Here is a 21334-nt window from a genome sequence, read left to right on the forward strand (position 1 = left end):
TATAGTTAACAAAATTACAAGGCAAGGCAAAAACAACAGCAGTTGAAGCTTATTATCCTAACAAAAGCACACAGTTGTCATCTTGAGAACTGTTTCCATTTATTAACTACAACAATTTGGTGGAGATATTTTCTGAGATAAAATGTAGCAGAATGGAAAAATTAATGAAAGCAATATTTTAAAAGATTCTAAAGATTCACAAATATAGCTTGTACAGTCATATGTAGAACAGGCACAAACTTTCAAGTCAATGTGTCTATTTCTACTACTTGGCTGTTAAAGGCATACTCTGTTTCTCCAACCGCCCTATCTGTAAAATGGTCATGATAATACCTGTTTCAAAAATATTTGTAAAATTTCCATATAAGGTTCATCTATTCTATTAACATCTCACTAATATGTAAGCTCAAGGGTGCCTGCCACATAGCAGGAACTCAATAATCATGGTGGTTTGCTATATATGTCTTTTGGTTTGGTACAGAAAAAGCTAAGTCAATGCCATTTAATAAGAGGATAGGGGCGAACAGACAAAAGAAATATAGCACAATTTAAAAGGTAACAATCTATCCTACCTAATAAAATAGTAATATGCAAATTGACCGCACCTTCACCATGCCCAAGCCACGCCCACCAGCCAAAATCACGCCCACCAGCCAATCAGGATGAGTATGCAAATTACCCAACCAAGATGGCAGTTAATTTGCATACGTGGAGGGAGGGAGGAGTGAAGACTAAAGACAACTTAGAAGGAAGAGGAAGGAAAAGCAGAAAGCAAGGTGGCTGCCAGAGGGAAAGCCCGGGTGGGGCGGAGCAGGGTGGGTGGCAGCGGCCCGCGGGTGCAGGCACGGCAGCCGCAACGCAACGGCGGCGGCAGCGGCAGCGGCAGCGGCCGCTTGCAGGATTCTTCCTGCAAATGGGCTACTAGTATATATATAAAAGCCTAAGCAACCGGACAACCAGATGACCGGCCGGTAGCTATGACACGCACTGACCACCAGGGGGTAGATGCTCAACCCATGTGCTGCCCCCTGGTGGACAGTGCGCTCCCACAGCAGGAGCGCTGCTTAGCTGACAGACAGCGGGCTCACGGCTAAGGAGCGCAGATGCGGCAGCACAAGCCTCTCCCGCAGACACTCCTCCTACACGCCTGAGCAGGGGCAGCAGCGGCAGGCGTGTGGGGCCGGGATGAGCGGGAGCTGCACGGTGCCCAGCCCAGGCTTGGGCTCCTCCCCGGCTGCCTGCCACTTTGTGCACTACTTCGTGCTGTGCAGGATTGACACGGACAGCAGGCTGGAGCCCGACGAGCTGGCAGGTAAAATGCCGGGCTGCAGTGGTGCAGAGGTACACTTATCCCCACAGGCCAGGCCAAGGGACCCCACGGGTGCACGAATCTGTGCACCGGGCCTCTAGTTTTAAATATAAATTATGTATGAAAAGTACTACTGACCTTCATATTTCAAACATCCAGATATGTTCTTTGGAAAAAATTTTCTGGAAAATCATTTTTAAAAAGTTAAAAAAGGATTACTAACAGATGTATTATTCAATCTTTTCCTTTTAAATATAAAAATGGACTAAACCCAAGGTATTTTCTACTGAGTATACTGTTCTTTTTAAGAATTTCTAGAGAAAACATTGATAATCATCCAGAATTATTAATGACTACCCCTTAATCTACCCCCCCCCCGACTAAATCACTGGTTTATTATAAAGTATATGATTCAGGAAAATCCAAATTCAGGAAAACTCAGAGATGCACAGAGCAAAATATGGGGAAAAGCATGGAGCTCCCATGTCCTTGCAGGCACTCCATGCTACCTGGAGCTCCACAAATTCACCAACTCAGAAGCCCCCCTCTTGATTTTCATGACAAATATTTAAAGCATTGAAAAGGTACCTTTTGTGTCTTTATTAGGAAACGCAACTCTTATTTATCTCTCTGCTAGCTTACCTCATTCCTAAGCTCAAATGCAGATCGCTTAAACCAATGATGAAAATGCTTCATTTTAGTAAAAATTCAACTTAACGCCAAAATAATATGGTGTCAAATGGGCCATCTCGGGATTTGTCTGAAGATCCAATGAAGTAATGTAAATTGAAACACTGTGAAGTTTTCACAAATGTAGGTTATTATTATTCTTAGTATCAGTTCAATCTACTTCTTTGAGGCCATACATCAAGGGATTTAAAATATATATATATATATTTTTTTTATTGATTTCAGAGAAGAAGGGAGAGGAAGAGAAAAACATCAAAAGCTCTATTAGTGAGAGAGAATCACTGATTGGCTGCCTCTTGCACACTCCCTCCTGGGGATTAAGCCCACAACTCAGGCATGTGCACTGACCAGGAATCAAACCCTGACCTCCTGGTTCATAGGTTGACACTCAACTACTGAGCAACACAGACCGGACCATCAGGGATTTTGAAAAGAAAAATGCTTTGAGTGATATTATGGATCAGCAAGTTTCTAGACAAGTATGAAAAAACAAACAAAATGAAATTCAAAATAAATCTATGTAATTGCAAATATGACTTGAAAGGTTGCTTAAAATACAGCAATCGAAATATAAGATTAACTATAGCAAACTAGAAAATAAATGGTCATTCTTAAAACCCCAAATTAGATTTTAGAACAAATTTACGATATGTTTTAATATATATTTAACCACAATGTATGTGAATAAGAATTTCAAGTTCTTTTCAAGTGGGTGTCTTCACATTTTCTTGTCTTTGATGCTCCATTGGACTTGACTTGGCATTTGCTGTTCCCTCTCCCTGAACTGAGCTTCCCTCAAATTCTCTCATAGTGCACTCCCTAACTTCACAAAGGCCTTCTTTGACCACCCTAACTAAAATAGCACTCCCTTACCCTGCTTTATTTTCATTCATCATCCTAATCACTTACTAACACTATATTAAATATTAAATATTTGGTTGTTGGTCGTCTATAATGCCATGAGACTATATGTCTTATGGGGGGGGGGGGGCTTTTTCTGTTCACTACCTAGAACGATATATGACACAAGAGGGATCAATGATTATTTGCTTAGAAAAGGAAAAAGAAAGCATAGTACATACCTCCTCAGTGAGCTCATGTCTTCATAAGGAACATAAATTTGAAAGTTAAGTTCTCTTCTTAATAAAACATTAAAAAGAATGAACAAAAACCAATGTGCAGCCCTGAACTTAGAGGCAGGGTGTGCTAAAAGTTCCTAAGTCAGTTATTTTGGAACACATTTTTAAGCAGAATTTAAAGATTGGTGACAAAAATGGTCACAAATACCAAAATATGTCTCACCCAAATTGCACTATTTCTACTACCTTGTGAATTAAGGAGCCTTTTGAGGGTGTTTCATAAGCTAATGTTTTTGATAGGGAAATGCTTTCTAGTTCAGTTAGAATAAGGAAATATAATAGTTTGAAAAATGTAACTAGTATGAAATATAGATATGCCAATGCTACAAATAGGTTTTCTTTCCACTTTGTTCTCAATCCAGCCAGAGCAACAACTGTGTCCACTATGAGAAAACAGGAAGTCATAGTGAGATCCAGAAAAGACTTATTTTCAAGGGGTAGAGATATGAGAGAGGAAATAAGAGTAGGGGGAAAAACCAGGTCTTATCTCCAACCCAACCAGAGAAGTTGCTCATAAAATGGGTATTTGCAACCTTGGGAATGCTCTGTATAGTTCCACAGTTAGAAAAAAATCCTATCATGACGAACCTATATATGAGGTTTGAGGAGGTACTAAAATATATGCATGGACATCTTTTTATGAAATTGCTATAATCCAATTAATTAAAATCACAAAGTTCTAGCACTGGAACGAAACCTTAGAAGTGATCTCCTTTGATTCTTTACTGACCTTCACTGCCTTACCTCCAACATACATAGGTAAACTCAAAAAATACAGAAACAGATGCAGGAGATCACAATGTAACTGTTTTAAAAGGCTTTTTAAAGAATACACATCTGTTTCATAAAATTATGCTATTGTAACAATTAAAGAATGATGTACTCTAATGAAAGTCAAGGAGTGACGATAAAATCCTCTAAGTTGCAAATGGTGAAGTCATAGGGCCCAATCTGAGAGCGAGATGGGGCAGAATCAGGTGGAAAATGGTGGTATAAGGAAGTCTTATTGTTACTGCTACTGCACAATAGAGATGGCTCTCAGTTGCTTGTTTTGTTTTGGAGGACAACGGTTTCAAAGCATGGAATTACAGTTGTAAAAATACAACTGACCCTAGAACATTGGTTTGAACTGTACAGGTCCACTTGTATGTGGATTATTTTCAATAAGTATACAGTCAGCCCTTCATATCCCTTGGTTTCCCATTCACAGATTCAACAAACTATGGATTGAAAACAATTTTTGATTTGAGGTTGGAAAATCCATGGGTATGGAGGTCCAACTGTATGCATTGTTCTACACCATTCTATTTAAGGGATTTGAGCATCTGCAGGCGTCCTGGAAGCAATCCCCCAAGGATACTGAGGGGCGATATAGTTAAATTTGGGGGGAGTCAAAAGCTCTATGCAAATTTTCACTGCATGATGGGGAGGGAGGTTGGCACCTCTAACCCTGGTGTCGCTCAAGGGTCAACTGTATATATATGAGGCATTTTATTCCTTTATCCATATATTAGAAGGAAAACCAGAAGTTACTTATAATCCTAATTCAGCCCTGGCCAGGTAGCTCAGTTACTTGTCCCAGTATGCCAAGATTGCAGTTTTGATCCCCAGTCAGGGCACATCCAAGAATAAACCAATGAATGTATAAATAAGTGGAACAACAAATTGATATCCCCCCCGCCACACCTCTCTGTAAAAAAAATAAAAAATAAAAAAATCCTAATTCATAGTGCATATGATACTATTTCAAAGTTTTATTATAATATAAATTAAAAAGCAAATGTAATTTAAAAATATCCAGTAGCCTAAACAAGAAATTATAATATGGAGAAAGGGTCTTAAAGGTTTTCTTTTTAGATTCATTTATAACTTACCTTAGCAAACCTAAAAATACCTTGTATAGGAGTTACTGATTTAATCAATCCCATATTTTAAAAAAGGTAATCACTCAATTTAGAATTCCAGAATACCCCTGACCTGCCCTATCACCCTCTTAATATCTGCCAAAGAAGCAACTAAGCACTCATCCTCACAAAGAAATCACCACTAAAAAGTATTTAATTTATGAAAAAACTTACAAATTAAAGCTTATAAAATGTAGTTCGACTAAAAACCTCCTCACATGTTAAAATAAACCTACCAAAATTATGTTATAACTAGAGGCCCAGTGCACAGATTTGCTCACCGGTGGAGTCCCTCGGCCTGGCCTGTGCCCTCTTGCAATCTGGGACTCCTCGGGGGATGTTAGACTGACGGTTTTGGCCTGATCCCCGCAGGCCAGGCCAAGGGACCCCCACCGGTGCACGAATCCGTACACCGGGCCTCTAGAATGCATATAAGATCCTTGGTTAAACAATTCCCGCCCTCCCCGCACTCCCTTCCCTCTGAGATTCATCAGTCTGTTCCATGTTTCCATGCCTGTGCGTTGAGCATCTGCCCCCTGGTGGTCAGTGCACGTCATAGCTACAGTGCACGTCATAGCTACTGGTCAAACGGTCACTTAGGCTTTTATTTATATAGATTTCAAGTAGGTGAAACACACTCAGAATTAATAACGTATTCCCACAGCCTTTATAACGTTAGGTATGTCAACATGAAGCTAACACAAACCCGCCCTCCCCCAATTTTGTGAACCATAGCGATAAAAAATAGAAATTATAACCCCAAAGAAACATTGCATGGATATTTCAGAACTTTTACTATGCCAGACTAGTGGATGTTAAAATGAAACATTTAAAAAACCTTATACATGTGAATCTTGCTTTATGTAATATCCTGAACACTTTATATGAAAGTGAACCTAATTTTAAATCTACTTAAGAAGCCCCCTGAAGTAAAATAAGTAACTTATTTAAAAATAATTAATCATTCCCATTCTATTTGTTTCAAGTAAATCAAATATATAGCAATGTGATTATATAAAAAAGCAGCATGTGTTAAATTTCTAGCTTCAATGAATAATCTTGTCAGAAATTCATGACTTCTTAAAATCATTTTACAGAAATAGTTTTATATTTATAGATATATGTGTATATATCTATAGATAAATGTACACATAAAATTAGGTAAAAAAAGGACATACTTTCCCCTTCACACATAGTTGCTGAGATATAGTACTTGCAATTCTTATAAATGGTTCAAGAAATGAAGAAAATATTGGATTTACTCTACAATTCTCCCACTAACCCAGCACATAATGTAAAGTATCACCAAACTATTTTTAGTTGTTGTGTACAAATTACGTGGAAAACTAACAAAAACAGAAAAGTGGACATGGGGAGACTGAATTATAGTATAGTAAGAATAAAACCTTTTTCTTTTAAAATTTCATTTGGTGAGCCTGACACACTGCCCCTGATTATACAACTTAAAAGACTTTACTAATATTTGTCCACCTATTCTAAATCAATTTCAACACTCAGATTAATTGACTCTTATATAATACTAGAGGCCCGATGCACGAAATTCATGCAAGAGTAGGCCTTCGCAGCCACAGCGGCTGCCTTGATCCCTCCCTTGTAGCCGAGGTGGCTGCCTGGATAACCCCCCTCGCAGCCGCGGCAGCTGCTTGGATCCCGCGGCTGCAGCCCTGGCTTTGTCTGGAAGGATGTCTGGTCTAATTAGCATATTACGCTTTTATTATTATAGATAGACCAGAGGCCCGGTGCAAGAAATTCGTGCATGGGTAGGGTCCCTAGGCCTGGCCGGCGATCAGGGCTGATCGGGGACTTCTGGCTGCTGGCCAGGGCCTCCCTTCCACAGCTGCCAGCTGCCAGCTGTGGCTTCCCTTCCACGGCTGCCGGCTGGAGTCTTTCTTCATTCTGTGTCGCCCCCTGGTGGTCAGCACACGTCATAGCAAGTGATTGAACTCCTGGTCTCCCAGTCGAACTCCTGAGGGGACAACTTGCGTGTGCCCCCTGGACGCAGCATCCAGCCTCATGGAGGGGCTGACAGGCCCAGACACTCCAACAGCGGCGGATCCAGCCTCACCGCTGGGCTCACGCGGCCCCCGGCCAGGCTGACAGGCCTGGATACTCCAGCAGCGGCGGAGCAGTGAGGCTGGATCCACTGCCAGAGGGGGCGGATCCAGGCTCGCCGCTAGGTCCCCACAACCCCTGGCCGGGCCAACAGGCCTGGACACTCCAGCAGTGGCGGAGCAGCCCCTGCGGCCCCTGGCCAGGCAGACAGGCCCGGACACTCCAGCAGCGGCAGAGCGGCCCCCATGGCCCTCGGCCAGGCAGACAGGCCCAGACACTCCCGCAGCAGTGGAGCGGCAAGGCTGGATCCACCGCTGGATCCAGCCTTGCCGCTTAGTCCCCGCGACCCCCGGCTGGGCCGACAGGCCGGGACATTCCAGCAGCGGCGGAGAGGCGAGGCTGGATCCACCCCCGGATCCAGTCTTGCCGCTTGGTCCCCGTGACCCCTGGCCAGGCCGACAGGCCCAGACACTCCAGCAGCGGCAGAGCGGCGAGGCTGGATCCACCCCCTCCAGCGGCAGATCCAGCCTCGCTGCTGGGCTTCCGTGGCCCCCAGCCAGGCTGACAGGCCCGGACACTCCGGCAGCGCCATCTTTGTTGGGTTAATTTGCATACTTGCTCCTGATTGGCTGGTGGGCATAGTGGAGTGATGGTCAATTTGCATGTATCTCTTTTATTAGTGTAGACTAGAGGTCCAGTGCACGAAATCGTGCGGGTAGGGCCCCTAAGGCCTAGCCTCCTGCGATCAGGGCCATCTTCTGCCCGTATGCCTGTCTGCAGGCCAAATGCTGCCTCCATCGTCGGGTTGTCAGGCTGTTGGGATCACCAGCTTATCCCCAGCTGCGCGTTCCATCAGTGGCCAGCCCGGTGCACAAGCATGGAGGTGAGGTCGCTGGCGCCTGCTTTCCCGCAGGCCTGAGCCCCCAAGCAGCCGGGGATGAGCTGGTGATCCCAACGGCCTGACAACCAGCCCGGTCCTCCTGCCACCCACCCCCGTTCACCATCACTGATCCATCGGAGCCTGCGGGCCGGGGGCAGGGACCAAGAGGTCAGCCGTTCAGCCCACTTGCCAGTCCCCAGTCCCGCCCCACCCCACTCGCGGGCCAGGGGGGAAAGGTGCTCAATGCACCTCAGGGTGACCAGTCGTTTGGTCGTCCTGGTTGTTACGGACACTGGCTATATATATATATATATATTAAAGGGTAATATTCAGTGACCACAAGCCCACTAGGACATATGTAAATGTGCATTATACACACATACAAAACCTAAATATCAATTATATTTTCCAGTTGAGTAAGATCATGTAGTTAAAAAATAATAAAATAAATTACCCTTTATTAATAATTTTTAAGAAAGATGGGGGCAAGAGAATACAACATTGAAACATAATTGGAAGCCACATAGGTGTACAAAATACATAGTTCCCCTTATCCACGGTTTCGCTTTCCGCAGTTTCAATTAGCAGCAATAAACCTCCAAGCAAAAATATTAAATGGAAAAATGCCAGAAAAAAAAATTCACAAGTTTTAAAGTGTGTACTTCTGAGTAGTGTGATAAAATCTCACATTATCCTGCTTGCCGGATATGTATCATCCCTTTGTCCAGTATCTCCATGCTGTATACACTACCTGCCCATTGTCACTTAGTAGCCATCTCGGTTACCAGTTTGACTGTCTCAGTATTGCAAAGCTTGTGTTCAAGTAACCCTTACTTTACTTAATAATAGCTCCAAATCACAAGACTAGTGATGCTGTCAATTCAGATATGTCAAAGAGGAGCTGTAAAGTGCTTCCTTTAAGTGAAAAGGTGAATACAGTACAATAAAATATTTTCAGAGAAAGACTATATTCACATAACTTTTATTACAGTATGTGATTTATAAATTAAACTTTATCAGACAGTATGTATGTAGGGTAAAAACAGTATATATAGGGTTTGATACTATCTTCAGTTTCAGGTATACATTGGGGGGTCTTGGAATGCATATCCAGCTGATAAGGGGAGGACTACTATATCTAAAATTAGTTTTACAGATTTCATAATTGGATGGAATATACCACTAACAGAACAGCAAAGATGCAAAGATTGAAATTTAAACCCTAATTAAGCAAAGGTTTCAGAGTTCTAATGTCCTATACCTGCTTGACACCATGACTCAGTAGCAATCTCAAATGAAAATACTGCATATAATATCATCTTAATTATATAAGTAACACTGTTTTTTTTTTAAAAAAAAAATGAAATCTTCAAGTGTTCAAAAATCATTGCCTCCCACCAACGAAAAAAACAATTGCTTCTGTGTAGTTTTATTCATTCAAAGAACAATAATTTGTAATAATAAAAAACCTCTTTCTGTGGATTCCTTTACATCTTGATTACTGTCATCTGATCATAACACAACTGTAACTCTGCTATCATGTCAGCTTCTCTTCAGGGGATAGGTCTTAAATCAACAGAATGACTAATTCATCATTGTTAAAACCAGAGAGTAGATGCTTGGAGCCATTCCAGTTTTTACATCTTTCAAAGGGTCAATACACCTACTCACTAACACAATAGATTTTATCTTTCAAAATGTGTCCCTCTTTTCTAAGACTGAAAAATAACATTCCATTTAAATTTAAAGTAAACTTTAGTAATTAAATTGTTCATTACTTCTGAACACACTAAAATACAGTTTTAGTCTTTCTCTTGTGGCCAAAATCACAAACCCTATCTCCTCTTTCCCAACCATTTAAAATAGTTTTCTAGACCTAAAAGACCCAGGAAAATATTTATTGCTGCTTCCTGCATCAGTCTTAATTTGCTTCAGTAGCATTACATAATAATCTTAAAAAGCAAAATCTTTTCTTTTGCTAAGGGAGCAGCTAATGCAAGTGAAGCTTAGATATAAACATTACCAAAAAAAACAAACAAGATGCTAGCAAAAATTAAAAGGCTTTAGTAGTGAAAATGTATTTTAACTATTTACATCTGCTTGCAGTGTTATAAATGATGAAAACCTAGTGTTCATATCCTTCATAATAAAAATTTATTCTACACTTTTATACAAAGGCTATGTTGCATAAACAGAGGATTTAAAGCTGTAGCAGAGTAGGTGAATGAAAGGCAAATGGCAATCTTTCTGGCTCCAGTAGATGCCATTCCCTATCACACAATGTTTCCCACTCATAAATACATGACAAATACTTCCTCAATCATTTTTTACGAGCAGGGATGCACAGGGGGTAGTCAATGGCTAGCCTGAGGGAAAATAGGAACAGCAGGCGGCAGAAACTGTACAGAAAATGGCTATGTGGTAAATTCTCTTCTGGAACATCACTCAGTTACCCAGTCTTTGATCTTTCAGCTACAATTACACTAACTTCCACAAGAGCTAACCCCCACCCCAACCCTCCAAACTTACACACAACCCAAACCAGATCATTAATTATACATAAAATCTAAAATTTAGTTTTATAAATACGATCATCCATACCTCTACATTTTTATAAATTAAAATTTGCTATTTAGACAAGAGTTAGTTTACTTTCAATTGCCTATAACCATATCATCATCACAACTGGTCTCACAAAAAAACATGGGGTGTCTGGCGACAGCTAAATCACAGACTGGCGTCTCCCAAGCAGTCTGTCTACCATTAGGGTATGGGAAATAGTATTTACTATACAATTAGAGCCAGGGAGTTCTACCTGTAATCATCCAAATACAGGTGTCAGAAGCCCCTTTGGGCAAGGAAACTGACTCATCCCTTTTCATGGATACTTTGATGTCAGTATTGTTTCACGGAACCTCAGGAAACCTTACCATTTATACCATAATGAGAAGATTTATTAACTAAGGTCAAGTAATACATTTAAAATTCTTTCCCAAAGGTAACAATTTTTAACACATTAATCATCAAATTTATAAGAATTTGAAACAAGACACAACTGTTTATTTTAAATTTATCTATTGGAGGACACTGACCAGTGAGAACGAAATTTTCATGTTAAGTTTATGCTTTCTAGAATATTACCAATAAAGAGGTCAAATTCAACTTTCTATCAGGAACACAAAATGTCTTATAGTAATATTAACAGGACATTTTTAGTTGCAGTAATTTCACAGAATTTATTCTAATGATTTATTGGAGTTAACCATCTGACATTAATTATTGTTTTGGCTTCCAGTCTATGAATGTTTATTTTTCAGTTTAAAGCTTCTCACTCTTTGATATCATATGGAAATGAGAATTTTTAATGGAAAATTGAAACCATGTGCATCTAAGTACTTAATGAAGTACAGGAAAAACCGACAATATATTTTAGGGGAATTTAGATATTTTGCTGTGGATAGTTTTGATTTGTTTGTATAAAATACTGAGAGTCCAGAGAGGCAAGTCAAAGTAAGTATTATGCCAAATGCGTATATGTCCACATGTTATATGAAAATATGGATTTTTTGAAGTTATTAGTGAATGAAATGAAACTTTGCACATTTTGGTTGCATGTCAAAAATTATAATCAGAGGGGGTGGGGAGGGGTGGAAGGGAAAAAAATTATAATCAATACATGGATGCATAGTTTTTAACTTTGCCACACTTTTAAAGTATTTGAAACAGATATTTGGTCCTCCCCCTGCCCCACAGTTGTTTTTATTCTAAATTAAAAATAACTTTTTTAAAGCATTCAATCTGGATTTTAAAATTTATGTCCAACTCTAATCCCAAGTAGATATTTTAAAGTCACATATCAACACAGCTAAAATTCCTAGCTTAAAAAATGTTATTGCTCCAACTACATTTATTCTCATTTTGCAAAGAAAACAAAAAATGATGTCTATTAAATTTAAATTTGAAAAGTAAATATGTATGATTCAATATTACTTAATTTAGTTGTTGTTGTTTTTAGTTCTCTCAGTGTAAACCAATTAAAATATTTATCTCAGAATTTAAACCCAGGCAAAGCTTTCTCATCCATTTTAAATTTTTTAATAAGAGGAAAAAAATTAAAATCCAACATAGCAGTATGTACATATGTATGTGTTTGTGTACAGATATGATGTCTGGATACCTGGGGAGGAAAAACTTACCATTTGTTTTTCTTTCTAATGTAATCTTTTTCAGAAAGATTAACCAAGTAAACCATTGGTTTTGAAGTCAGAAATAAGTATTTATTCAGCACTTCAATCTACAGTGAGAAACAGAAAAATAATCCCTTTTAAAACTTGATAACTATTTAACTGTTTAAACAAGTAGCCTTTTGCATTTTTATAAATCTTGTTTCTAAAAGATTAGTTATTATAAAATATCAGGAACAGGGGAAAAGAATTAACAAGCCTGGGAATAAGCAATCATTGACAGAACTAAAGTTGAACTAGATATAATAATTAGTGTAAAATAATGACAACTCTAATTTGTTCTCTAAGAAATCAAAGCAAAGGCAATAATAAATGGCATAATATTTATAACTTACCTCTTTGTCATTCCAATCATGATAGAAGCGAACAGGTTTCTTTTGATCTATAACCCAGGATTTGACTTTGCACATTATGTCCTATACACAATTGAGAAAAAAAGTAAATACAAGAAGAATACTAAGCATTTAGATTAAAATCCAACTAAATACTAAAATTAAAGGGGGAACTAAGACACACAGATAATTATTTTCAGTATCTCATTATAAAACTAAATAACAATGAAATGTTGTGGTATTAAAATATTAATATATAAAATGTGAAATACTAGGAAAATTAGTAAAGGTCTTAAAAATTTTAAGACAATTCAACTATTAAAGACAGTAATATTTCAACATTACCAAGTGATGCCACTTGCAAGATAAACATACTATTAGGAAATGGGGGGGGGGGGGGGGAGAGAGACACTAGAGAGAGACTGAATTATAATTTCTTTTGTAAAAAGAAAACCAAACAAATAGATGAACTTGAATCTATTATTGATAACCCTTTTTAATATGAATTAATTTTTTGCCAACACCTTCTCCCTGCCCACTTCTCCTGTCCCCACTCCAACAATCCCCCTCCAACCTGCCAAAGCCTCCATTACACAATGGCAAGAGCCCTGCACTGGTGACCTCCAACCAGCTGCATTCACTTTCAGAACATCTCTCTCTGCTGGAAATCTAAAGGCCTTTTAGTTAGCAAGCTAGTGTGCATTCAGAAGGAGTAACTGCAGGAAGAGCCCAATGTGCTTTGTTTCTCTGGCCTTTCTTCACAGAAAGATTAATCATCTGTGAAATGGAAACGGCAAACAGCAAGTGACACAAACTGAACCCTTCAAGCCTTTCCTCATCAGTTTTGTGGTTCTGAATCTAAAAGCTGCGTGTGGCAAGGTTCCCCTTACAGGCAGGTGTTAATAAAAGGCTCTAGGGTCTGAAAGGTCAAACTTAGCTCTTCCAGAAGAAGTGCATTTGAGAGTCATCTGTTTTTTGTTGTTGTTAAAGATAATTTATGGATGTTTAAAACATGCAATTTTAAAAATTGTTTGTAATACACAATTATTAGTAATAGGTTTTTTTAATTTTCATTGATGCATTTTCCTTTACCATAAATCAGTTATTCTTCTATAAATATCCACTTATATAAATTACCTCAATATTAGTATATCTTCCTTCCAAATCTTGCTGTTAATAACAGAAAAAATAAGGAAAAAGTCCTATATCCTTAGATCCTGATTTGAAACACTCCAGGAAAAGGACTTCCCACAGATTTTAACAAGGAAGGGGCAAGCTAAAAACTTTTAATGAAATCTAACATGCTCTGCTTAAGAATAATCACTTTTACTCTTCTATAACTGAATTTCACTCATAAATGTTTAAAAGTGGCTAATGTAACACCATTTCCTACAAGGAGAAGATCAAAGTGCTATATTACAAATGCATTATGATTAAAAAAGCCCTGTGCAGCCTTGCTATTAACTGTTCTTTAAACCCTAAAAGGCTTCCCATAGATCTCACTTGGCACTGCATATACAACCTTTGACAAGTAATGTAGACCATTTTTATTCATTGCCTAAAATTGTAGGCAATTATGTGCGTCACACTGGCCACCTGCAAATTCTGAATGCCTGCTCCAGTTGTCAGTGTAAAAAACTAATGTCGGAGGGGATTAATCTAGGGGGAGAGAGTCCTCTTTAATGGCTCCAGCAGGTGAAATGGCCCAGCTGGTTACTATGATGAGTGGCCAGAACAGCTTATGTAGAGATACGCAACAAGATTATACAATAGAAGAAAACAGTGGTGCCATCTTATATTTGGTTTCATTAGTTTTTTTTTTTTCAATTAAAAAAAGAAAAGAGAAGAAAATAGACAAAAGAAAGCCAAACCAAAAATAAGGAAGGAAATTAAATTTTAATTATATAAAAAGTATAAAATACTTTTGTAACTATAAACATTTTTACAAAATGAATGGGATTCAATAAATGCTGGATGCCAGTGAAGGAATTCCAGTATATCTCTCTCATTTTAAATTAACTAGACCATCACTTCAGACATAAAAGTCTTAACACAAATGCTTTTTGGCACCCCCCACCCCTTACACCTAAATACTGTATTATAAATTAGAAGCACTCAAATTTTAAAGAGAATTAACTCATAACTAAAGTTCCCAAATAGTGTATTAATTAAAGCCACATTGAAATCTTTTTAGAAAATTTGTCACTATCTTTGAACAGTTGAAAATAAAAATATCTTAAAATTTAAGGTATTTTATTCTGTACTCAGGTCTCTCTTAATTATTCCCACAAAATATTTAATAGCCAGGAAAAGACAGATTAGTAAAAGATGTCAGTTTTACTAAAGACAAAATATAGATTGATCAGATAAGATTATGTTACATAAGTGATCATTATATGGTACAGTTGCAATGCATTGTTTTTCTTACTTTAAGTAAAAATTAATTTTAATTTTAGCAAGAAATTAAAAGATACTATGTTCCTTATCTAAAAAACTTGTAATTAGGTAAAAGAAAACATTTGGACTTATTTGTATATAATATTTAATGGATTGACTGAATTTTTTTTCTTATGCTTGTATATATAAAATTATGGTTAGAACAAGAAAGGGTTCCAGTTCAGGGAATTTCGTTAACTGAAAAAATAATCTAGTCCATACCTAACTTACTTTTAACAAATAGAATACGGTAAGTACATAAAATAAAACGTTTTAATGCTTGACGACTCAGAAGTTATTTTAGGATTTTGTATTTCTTTAGTAACATCATGATGTAGAAATACAGATATAGGAGGACTGTTTTGATAACTGTAGCAAATTCCTCATTTTCAAAATAAATTCTGTACATGATGGAGATTATACAAAAATTCCTGGCCACTTGAACTTTTTGGTTACATGGCAGTGATGTGAGTATACTATTTCTAGAGTTAACAGCCTAATGATAAGTGTGGAAATAAATCCTAGGTCTACCACTCACCAGGTCTGTGACCTATTACTTCACTGATAAAATTCAGATGGGGATACTATCTACCCTCCTAGGGGTTGCTGTGATGATCAAAAGAGATAATGCATATAAAGTGTTTAGTGCAGTTTTTGGCACAGAGTAAGTTCTCAGTCAATGTGAGTTGTGGCCATTGTTATTATGATTGTTGAAAGATTAAATGCTAGTGATCTACAAAATGGCAATATATTTCTTTGGGTACTCCTTTAAAACAAATAAGTATACATCTTCCACAAATGAACAATTGTTCAGTCGTCTTTTTCCAAATCACTGAAGGTTACCAACAATACTGGCTTTCTCAGTGAACTCAATTCAGGTTTCTAGTCTTAACATTCTACAAGAATTAGCTAGCTTTTGTTGAACTATCTTTTAACTGCAAAGAAACTTAATACAAACACATCTCAGATACCTTGCTCTTCTACTTTGACTCTTCTTACCAAGAACCTTGTATTTCACTTTAAAAATGCTCTATGTTTTATGCATTTTATATTGTTGTTGTTAATAGCATCTGTAATGTATTTAGAGTCAGGGAGGATGTGTGACTTGCCTAAATTCCCATAGCTAGTAAGTGGCATAGCTGAGACTAAAAGTCAGATCTAAGTGATGCGAAATTCAAGTTCTGTCCTATCACCTTGGCCTATTTGTCTTCCTTACTGCCTAATTGCTCCTTGTTTAGCCTAGCAATTCCCAAAGTTGTTATTCAAAGTCTTCATTCTCATTCCAAGGTCATCAGAGAAATTCGATATTCTTACTTTTTGGGTACAATCTGTCAATCCATGTATCTCAAAAATAATATTTTTCTCTGCATAAAATAATACAACCCAGTTATTTACTAGACTTTCCAAGAGTAATTACTAGTCTTCTCTATTTTGATATTCTTCAGTTTCCATAGCAGAAATTATTCATCTGTAATCCATAGAATCAGGGGTTCCCTCACCCTGAAATTGTATTTTTTTAAATATATTTCTTATTGATTTCAGAGAGGCAGGGAGAGGGAGAGAGAGATAGAAACATCAATGAAGAGAGAGAATCACTGATTGGCTGCCTCCTATGCACCTCTACTGGGGATTGAGCCCGCAACCTGGGCATGTGCCCCTTGACGGGAATCAAACATGGGACCCTTCAGTCCACAGGCCAATGTTCTATCCACTGACCCAAACCAACTAGGGCTAAAACTGTATTTATTTATTTATTTATTTATTTATTTATTTATTTATTTTTTAAATAATATATTTCTTTATTGATTTCAGAGAGGAAGGGAGAAGGAGAGAGAGATAGAAACATCAATGATGAGAGAGAATCATTGATCGGCTGCCTCCCACACACCCCCTAGTGGGGATCGAGCCCGAAACCCAGGCATGTGCCCTTGGCCAGAATCGAACCCGGGACCCTTCAGTCCGCAGGCCGACGCTCTATCCACTGAGCCAAGTCGGCCAGGGCTAAAACTGTATTTAAAGTTCTCTGTTTATGTGCTTTTGAAGGATGATGGCACATTTCTTCCAAATGCTTTTAAAAGGGATTTATTATCCAAAAAATCAAGAACAAAGGTTGTGAGTGATTCTGTGGCAATACTCAAATGCAACAACAACAGCCAATAAAGTAAATGTTCCAGGTCCATGGACTCCCAGACCCAAGGTTCAGACACTGACCTAAAATTTGCTTCAGCCAGAACCTGCACTCGATTTTCATCTATTCTGATCAACACTGTGCAGATAAAAATTCTACATTTATCTAACATAATTCCAGTTAAATCCCAATAGGGATGTTGGAGAACTTTACAAATTGAATATATCATTATTCTGAAAGAATGACTTGCGTGAGAGTATAAAAATGTTTAGAGAGAAAAATGTGTCCTGCTTTACTATATATTAAAATAAACCACAATACACAACGGAATACTATGCTGCTACACAACAGAATACTATGCTGCTGTAAAAAAGAAGGAATTCTTACCATTTGTAGCAGCATGGATGGAACTGGAGAGCATTATGCTAAGTGAAATAAGCCAGTCAGTGAAAGAAAAATACCACATGATCTCACTCATTTATGGATAATAAAGAACATTATAACCTGATGAACAAAAAGATAGATAGAGCGGCAGAGAAGCATCGAACAGACTGTCAAATTACAGCAGGAAGGCTAAGGGGGAGGAGGAGATCAACCAAAGGACTTGTATACATGCATATAAGCATAACCAATGGACGCAAGACACTGCGGGGGGGGGGGGGGGGTGTGAGGGCATGTGCCAGGGGATAGGGGAGGCAGGGGGAAGGTCAATGGGGGGGAAAAAAAGAAGACATATGTACTACTATTTGTAATACTTTAAACAATAAAAGAAAAAAAATATATATACACACATATATATATTCAAAAAATAAAAAATATAAAAAGACTAAAAAAAATAAAGTAAACCACAAAGCTACAGTAATTAGAACAGCGTGATACTAGCACCAGAAGAGAGGTATAAATTAGAAACAACCTTTGCCCTGGCTGGGTTGCTCAGGTGGTTAGAGCATCGTCTTGATATGTCAAGACTGTGGGTTCAATTGCCAGTCACAGCACATACAAGAAGCAAACAACGGATGTATAAAATAAGTGGAACAACAAATCAACGCTTTTTTCTCTCTCTCTCTCAAATCAATTTTTTAAAAGATAGAAACAACCTAAAAACCCATAAATTGGAGATTTGCTAATAAATTATGGAATATTCTTAGAACAGTTTTATCCATTAAGACAAGATATATCTGTATATACATTCACACGCGAAAATGTCCAAAATACATTGCTTAGTGAAAAAAGTAAGTTCAGAACGACAGGATAAGTTTAAGAATATGGATTTTATCATCAAACAGATTTGGGTATAAGCCCTGGCTCTGCCAGTTTCTAACTGTGTAACTTTGGGACTGCTACTTAACATAAGTTGGTTTCTATAAAACTGGTAATAACCCCAATTTAAAATATGATGATTATAAGAATTAAATGAGAAAATACATGTAAAGTAGCTGCCACAGTTCAATAGACATTAAGTATTACTATTTATGGCAGAACACATAATATGATTCCATTTGTGGCTTTGAAACTATATATAATAAGTATAAGTAAATGCACTCAAATAATGAAACTGGATAAGAGCCATATCAAATTGTCAACAACAGAAACCTCTAGAAGACTGGATTCCAGAGGACTCTCCTTTTCTGCCTTCTTTTTAAAAAACTACAATGCTGTTTTTATTTTTAATCAGTATATTATCTTTAGAATAGGAAAAAAATAAGGGTGTATTAACAGGATGAGGATAAAGGAAGGACTTCATCTATTCTCTGCCCACCATCTGTAATCCTAAAATTTGATGGCTAAATGGATAGACTTGGCATTTTATCAAGGTGACTCACTCTTATTCTGTGATAATTACAGCCTCCAAGCCTGATACTTTTCCTCTAGCCAAACCCGTTACCCTAATATCCGATGGTGGCACTCAGATGAGCTGACCTGTGCTTTAACACAGCACAGCCAACAATGCATTCAGATTAGAAAAATGGCAGCAAGGCCTCCAGCTCAAAATAGTCTGGCTAGAAAGTCCACTAATATAGCTTCCTCTTGCTCCAGCCCAAGTATTCCCTTTAAATATTCCAAATTGAGACAAGACCAAGCTGGGCTTTCTCTCATGAAATAGACCTCCATTGTATATTCTAAGTTAAGATTTAGGATCTGCCTGAATCAGAATATTAAGCATTTGTTGCTCTATTAGATGAATGTTGCTGTTTATAGAGACCAGAGAACTGATCCCTGACTCTTCCTCTTTCTACAGGAAAGGTAGCTAATAATGAGTTTATGGGGATATTAACATCCTATTTTTAATTTTCTCCATCTGTGTTTGGTTGGCTATAGGCAAAGAGAAAGTAGACAGGTGGGAATATCCAGAAAAGTATGCCTTTAGTGTATGCACCATAGCATCAGTTCTTATATGAGTTAATTTCCCTTAGGATATACATGTATAGATGGATCTAAAGTAGTCTGGCCTCAAATGAGTCTAATTCTTGTGACACTTGCCTCAAACACAATACATTCTTTTGTGTTATCCTGGAAGTCTTAAAACAATGTTGCACTTCTGAACTGCTGTCCTCAGATAACAGTGAGCACTGAGGACTTACAATGTACAGCTGCTCATTTTACACAGTATATTAAATACATTATCCAACATGGTGCTTTACTCCCAGTATTCTCCTAAAGGAATCTGACTCAGTCCACATAGTCTCCTGGCCAGAACTAGTGGGCACTTGACCTATGAAGTGGTCTCGTTAAAAACACACACACACACACACACAAAACCTCGATGTGATAAATAAGCCGACTCTAAGTAAGCAGAAGTAACAAAGATGCAGAAATCAGGAACAAAAGCAATATATAAAACAGCAGATGAATCGCAGAGCACCGCCAGAGAAACGCACAGTGCTGTCCTGTGATGACTTAGAATTCAACTCCAAAAGGCCTGACTATACTATACTTCCTGCTCTTGAATATTTTTGGATTTCCTTCTCACCTTGTATTTTAAAAATAAAAATTCATTTCTTAAAACAGTCTAAGCTGAGTTTCTGTTCCTTACAACAAAAGTCCCCAATTAAAAAATACAATAACTCTTCTCAGATTCAGTGACTCAAGATTTACGTCTATCAGATCATACCTATTTGTTCACATGATGTAATAGGTTTTTATTTTTTTATTTTCATCGATGCATTTTCCTTTACCATAAATCAGTTCTTCTATAACTATCCTCTTATATAAATTACCTCAATATTTAGTATATCTTCCTTCCAAATCTTGTTACCAACAGAAAAATAAGGAAAAAGTCCTATACCCTTAGATGCTGATTTGAAACACTCCAGGAAAAGGACTTTCCACAAATTTTAACAAGGAAGGGGCAAGCTAACAATTTGTAATGAAATCTAACATGTTATGCTTAAGAATAATCACTTTTACTCTGCTATAAGTGAATTTCACTCATAAATGTTTAAAAGTGGCTAATGTAACATCATTTCCTACAAGGAGAAGATCCAAGTGCTATAATACAAATGCATTATGATTAAACACAATGATTTGCTTAAAATAATTACTATAAACCAAGAAAGTAAAATATCTTATGCAGTGTTACAATTAATCCTGGTCAATTATGCTTACACTAGAGGCACAGTGCATGAAATTCATGCATGGGTAGGGTCCCTAGGCCTGGCCAGAGATCAGAGCCGATTAGGGTTTTCCGGCTGCCAGCCAGGGCCTTCCTTCGCTCTGCGCTGCCCCCTGGTGGTCAATGCATGCCTTTGTGAGTGATCGAACTCCTGGTCGAACTCCCGAGGGGACACTTTACATATTAGCCTTTTATATATATGGATTCTCATGCTTCTCATCCCCATTCAAGAAAAAGGAGACTATCTCAATCCTTCCCACTGACCTAAGAGTATCATTGTCAAAAAACCCCTCTTTTATGCTGAGAATAATTACTATGATAACTGTTTCTCCAGGAGCCATGAAGTAGTCCCACCTACCATAGTCTGACTCCCACAGTGGTATTACCACATCTAATTAAGCAACTTGTCATTTTTATTTTGAAAATTTTATAACCCATTTCCTAACTTCTAATCACATTCCTGGTTCCTGCATTTTCAAATGGTCTGCTACATTTAATAAATAGTTTTAACTTTGGGGTTCATTTCCCCAAGTTTATTTTTATAAAAGCAATAAAATCAAAGTATAAAAACATTTAAGGGGAAAGC

At 37.8% G+C, this 21334-nt stretch overlaps 1 protein-coding gene across 6 annotated transcripts in view; it reads right to left on the bottom strand.

Moving 5' to 3' along the window:
• Positions 1-21334, bottom strand: part of OLA1 (Obg like ATPase 1) — a 153413-nt gene that overhangs the window by 36928 nt on the left and 95151 nt on the right. For all 6 annotated transcript variants that reach the window (XM_054723051.1, XM_008138543.3, XM_028140940.2 and 3 more), the window contains 2 exons: positions 12575-12655; positions 12192-12289 (listed from right to left, as the gene is read on the bottom strand). In XM_054723051.1, coding sequence (XP_054579026.1) covers positions 12192-12289; positions 12575-12655 — 179 coding nt within the window. The remainder of the gene's footprint in view (positions 1-12191; positions 12290-12574; positions 12656-21334) is intronic.

This window comes from Eptesicus fuscus, chromosome 11, assembly GCF_027574615.1.
Source record: "Eptesicus fuscus isolate TK198812 chromosome 11, DD_ASM_mEF_20220401, whole genome shotgun sequence".
Lineage (NCBI taxonomy): Eukaryota > Metazoa > Chordata > Mammalia > Chiroptera > Vespertilionidae > Eptesicus > Eptesicus fuscus.